Consider the following 5159-nt stretch of genomic DNA (forward strand, 5'->3'; position numbering starts at 1 on the left):
GTTTGATCCATTATACTTGGTTGGAGAGAAATCAAATAATTCATGGAAAAAGGCGGTTTGGGGTAATAAAAATTGTGGCAGCTGTGTGGAATTTAGTGAGATTTTTTGCTTAGGGGTCAGGTAGGCTAATGTTGGGTGCAGTAAGATGCGGCGCAACTGGGTTTGTTGGAAGAGGTGGTTGTGAGGTTCTGTCAGTAGCAAATACGGGTGCAGAGGTGCAAAATGTTGTTCTGACAGAGATGGTTACTGGTGCGGCAGGTGCAAGACTCTTGGGCTCGAAAGTAGGTGTTGGTTGTTGTGAGTTTGATCCGTTGTTGCTGGTTACTGGGTCTGCATTTTAGCAAGCTAATGTAGGTGTAGGGGGACTGGTGCTACTCGGTTAGGATCAAATTCTGTTTGTACAATATGGTTGTCTTCTGATTCAAGTTCTTATAAACTTAACTGTGATGCTGCTTTCTTAGTAAGAACATCTAAATGTTCTTTCAGTATGATGGTTAGGGACTGCAATGAATACGTTTCAATGTCTAGTGGGGGGCTAATTGGGTTCACAATTTCGGCACTATACACGAACTTCTAGCGATTCTCTTCTCATTACATGTAGATTGCGATTGTGGTTATCAAGTGATTATGGTTGCATTTGACTCGATTTCAGCGGTCCAATTGCTTAAAACCACCTCAAGTTTTGGCAAACTAATTGGACATAATTCTAAGCAATATTTTTGAAGTACCACGTGGCTTTGTGTCATCGAATTCGTGCATGAGAAGCGAACACTGTCGCATATAATTTGGACTGCTTGAACATGCTCTCTCATTTGGAAATTCTCATCTAAGATTACCCGGTCTTTGTTTCTTGTATTTAAAATGTTGTTATTTCACTTACTTTATAATACAAATTTCTGTTTATAAAAAAAACATGTATGTAAACATTTTCTCATTCTCTTTTTATCTTTTAATCCTTATTGTTCCTGAAAAACAAATAATGCCTTGGAATAAACCCATACAATAGATTGACATACTAATTGCAGGCTGCAGCTATAAGTAGTCTATATCTTTTAGCCAGAAGTGGGGGACTCAATATATACCCATAATAGAAATGTCATCTAATCCTCAGCAGCCACGACCACGAGTTCACTCTTTGTATTACAAGTAGGCTATATAAGGCATGTTTTTCCATCTCTTGAAGTGCTCAAGAGTAAAGTTGTTTATGAAAACACGATTTACAGAACCAACTAACATACTACAATTATAGTTTTTGTCTCATTTACAACACATAATATAATAATATGAAATATATAGTCTCACTTGCAACACATACAGTAAAACCTCTATATAGGAATACTCTATATAAGAATAACCTCCAATTTGTTATAAAAAATTTCGGTCCCAACTTGGGCCGGTTATAAATAAGAATAACCTCCCAAATATTAATTGTTATACATAATCCAAGTCTCACCTTTAGAAACTATACCTCTATATAGGAATAATTATGTAAATAATGTATATATGTATTACGGATTTAAACAAAATTTATTAAAAAATTTAAAAATTATTGAGATTAAATATGAGTTGGCACACAAATTCCAACTTTAACTATAAATTCTTACCATTTTCCCATAAAACTCTTTTCTTTATGTATTGGAAACTAAACTCAAAACTCTTCCAATTCTTTAGGTATTGGAAATAAAACTCGTAGACTTGATATGCTAAACATTAATTTGTTTTATTAAACTAAACTCAAAACTCTTCCAATTAGAGAGTTCTTATTGTTGTTAAATTTATAAACTTTAAGTGTTGATTTTTTTTTTTTTGGGTACCAAACTCTATATAAGAATAACCTCCCAATTGTTATACAAATTGTCCGGTCCCAAACGTATTCCTATATAGAGGTTTTACTGTATAATATAATCATACAAAATATATATGTTTTTGTATATACCACATAACACGATGACTCAATAGAAAAGAAAACAATAATTTATAGGACACTAGCAATTCCTTAATGTTGGCCACCATTTGATGGTCCAGGGCTAGAATCATCAACTATGGGTAAATTTGATAGGTTAGTCCATGTATACAGAAATGGACATCTAATGACTCATATAGCCACAGAAACAAAGCAAGAAATGGACATCAAATGACGCATTATTGCCACAGAAGCAAAAGCAAGAAATAGACATCTAATGGGTCGTACATCACAGAAGCAAAAGCAATATTTTTTCAGGTCGCAGAACCAGAACCATGAATATAGGAAGAAAAGAAACCATATCCATATATTTCAATTACTCTTGCACAGGATAACCACTTCAAGAAAGAGGACTAAATCCGGTTTTTAATCATCTAATTGTCTATCAACATCATCTAATGTTTGTGCTAGTTACACTCCAGAAATCTCAGAACAAAATAGTCTAACCCAAAAAAGATAGCACAGAATGACCCTCGAGATCCTACTCATAACAGCAAATAAGAAGTCTCCATTATCATGCGACAGCTGCCTCCTCATTGAGAAGCATCTGGTCAAAGTGCCATACTCCTGTTAATCCATGAAAACAAGCAAAGGTCAGAGAATAGAAAAAACTCAGGTTCACAAAGAATGAGCTTTAGTTCAAGAGGATAATTATGATGAGAAATGTTCAAGAAAAATGGTTCTTCAACAAGCGGCTATGAAGAAAGTTTTTCGATACATACCATGTCCTTTACCCAAACGTCTCAGCTGAGCAACGTATTCAGAAATCTTTTTGATGGCTTCCACCTAAAGCAGGAAACAGTTGAAAAGGCCAAAATCAAACTTCGACAAATGTCAAAGGGGCATCTAAGTTGAAAAAAAAAATCATAATCACCTAGAGACCTAGATGACCATAAAATCATACCTGTTCTCCCAGAAACTCGCTCTCAACGAAATCTGCCATATGAACATCGTGGTTCTTCTCAGCCACCTGTTGGTTAGATATACAATCAAATTCTGATGATATGGCTAACAAAACTAGAAACTCCAAAGGATTTATTCATTAAAAAAAAAAAATCACTCTGCAGGATGGCCCTTTTCATAGACCAAGAAATGTATTGCCAGGAAACTCTCATGCATTAGGGTATTCTCTTGTAACTTAAGAAGCAACATTATGCAGTACAAGTGGCTTACATGGTGAAGGTGCAAGAGCTTCTCATTTGTCAATTTTTCCAGAGACAAAGCAAGTTCCATTGCTGAAATATGAAAATATAATGAAATTAGCTCCAACAAAACAGTATTGAGAAACAACACACTGTTCAGACAACCACGTCATAAACATGGATCTCAAGTCAAGCCAGTCCCAAATTTCTGAATTGCAAAGAATGCAATTGAAAAAACAGAGAGAGTCCACAAAATGCATCACCTTTTTCATACTGAAAAAGCACCTTAGCATTCATAATACACAATGATGATATTGATCGGATGTATGTGACATCCAAACAGACATCACAGGACCAATAGCAAACCAGTTAGAATAGAGTGATGCATAAGCAGTTCTTTATAAAGGAGTAAACATATGGTCATTCACTAGAAATTGATCATCCTAGAAACAGCTTATCCAACTCAAACCACAAGTCACATTATGCTCCATTAACAACATAGTATAACATCATCCAAACAGAATCTGAATTTGCATAAAATTCAACAGTATGCATTTTACATTATCAAAGGCAACACAAGTAATCAACATCCAATCAAGTTGGTAAGACTTTACAACATACATAAGCAGCAGCTTGATGTAAAACTCACCATACAGCGCATCTCCTTTCTCAGCATGATCAAATTCTGTCAAAGGCATCACTATAGACTGCAGCTTCACTTTTCCACCACGTTTGTTCTGAAAATGATTAATCCATGATTGAGATCTCAATTCCATTATGCAATTAACGAACATACTAGAGCACAACTCGCACGATCGAAACAAATAATAGCATAAAAAATGAATAAAACCATCAATTTAAACTGTCAAAGTCAAACAACCTGGTATTCCATTAATTTCTCAGCATGCTCTCTTTCTTCGACGCTTGATTCCTTGAAAAACCTATCCAAAAAACGCAAAAGTGAGCTTCAAAATAGAATCACAAAGAAAACTCAGCTTATTCATTAACTGCGACATACTGAGAGATACTTACTTCGCAAGACCCTTGAGAGCAACGTTGTCTCTGTCGAAGTAAGCAAACATCGCATGGTATACGTATGAGACGTTGTATTCCACGCTGCCGATCATTCGAGGCAACCAAATTAGAGAAGTATAAACATATATGGACAAAAACAAATCTATATTTATAAAAAGAAGAAACGCAGGCCTAAAAATACTGGAGAAAATGAATCGAAATTGGTACAACCAAATAACCAAGTAAATCGAGTTCCAGATTAGAGTACGAGATAAAAAAGAAATCACAAACAGAAGCATGTGAAATAAAACACACAGAACTAATGAAAATCGACGACTATAATAAACTCAACTTATCATAACAAATCGACGAGAAATAGATTTTCCTAATGGAGAAATACTCACTTGATCTGTTCATTAATGGCGGCCTCAGAGTCGTCATTATATTTCTGTCGAGCAAGAGAAACTTGAGGGACATTAGGGACCAAACTGAGCTCCTTCTTGACCTCTTCAAAAGGCTCAAAAATGACACCAGTCAATGGCTTGCTATTCGCACTCTTGGATGCATAAACAAGAAATCCATTTCCAGTTTTTCCCCGGAAAATCGAAGGAGAAAGAGTATTAGAAACCAGAGGACTCAGGTTTTCCCCGCGAGAATTCAGTAGAGAGAGAGCCGGAGAAGCCTTGAGTAACATACTCGTAGAAATTTCTAGAGAGAGTGGAGAAAAGGAGATTCAAATTCTGAATGAAAAGAAAGAAAATGGAAATGGAGAAAATGGAGTGTAGATGGACTGATTTTTTGGTGTGAAGAAGAAAGAGATGATATAGGAATGATAGGGGAAGACGATGGCCCATTGGATTAAAGGACACGTGTAGGGTAAAGATTGAGAGTTAGGAGTGGGAGCGTGTCTGGCACGTGGTTTATCTGAGAGAGCGTTCTGGAGATGTAGCGGTGGCAGAGAATCCCTAAAATTAGCTTGTTTTTTTGTTGGCTTTACTATTTATTTACTTTAGAGGAAAAAAGAAAAGTTGCATGGCTGG

At 35.8% G+C, this 5159-nt stretch overlaps 1 protein-coding gene across 1 annotated transcript; it reads right to left on the bottom strand.

Moving 5' to 3' along the window:
* Positions 1-2245: 2245 nt before the first annotated feature.
* Positions 2246-4918, bottom strand: LOC136227391 (ferritin-1, chloroplastic-like). The gene is made up of 8 exons (XM_066016042.1): positions 4524-4918; positions 4138-4221; positions 3986-4046; positions 3755-3842; positions 3137-3198; positions 2868-2933; positions 2686-2749; positions 2246-2530 (listed from the first exon to the last, which is right to left on the bottom strand). The coding sequence occupies exons 1-8, from the start codon at positions 4811-4813 to the stop codon at positions 2478-2480; spliced, it is 768 nt and encodes a 255-aa protein (XP_065872114.1). The 5' UTR covers positions 4814-4918; the 3' UTR covers positions 2246-2477.
* Positions 4919-5159: the final 241 nt, after the last annotated feature.

Source organism: Euphorbia lathyris, chromosome 4 (genome assembly GCF_963576675.1).
Source record: "Euphorbia lathyris chromosome 4, ddEupLath1.1, whole genome shotgun sequence".
NCBI lineage: Eukaryota > Viridiplantae > Streptophyta > Magnoliopsida > Malpighiales > Euphorbiaceae > Euphorbia > Euphorbia lathyris.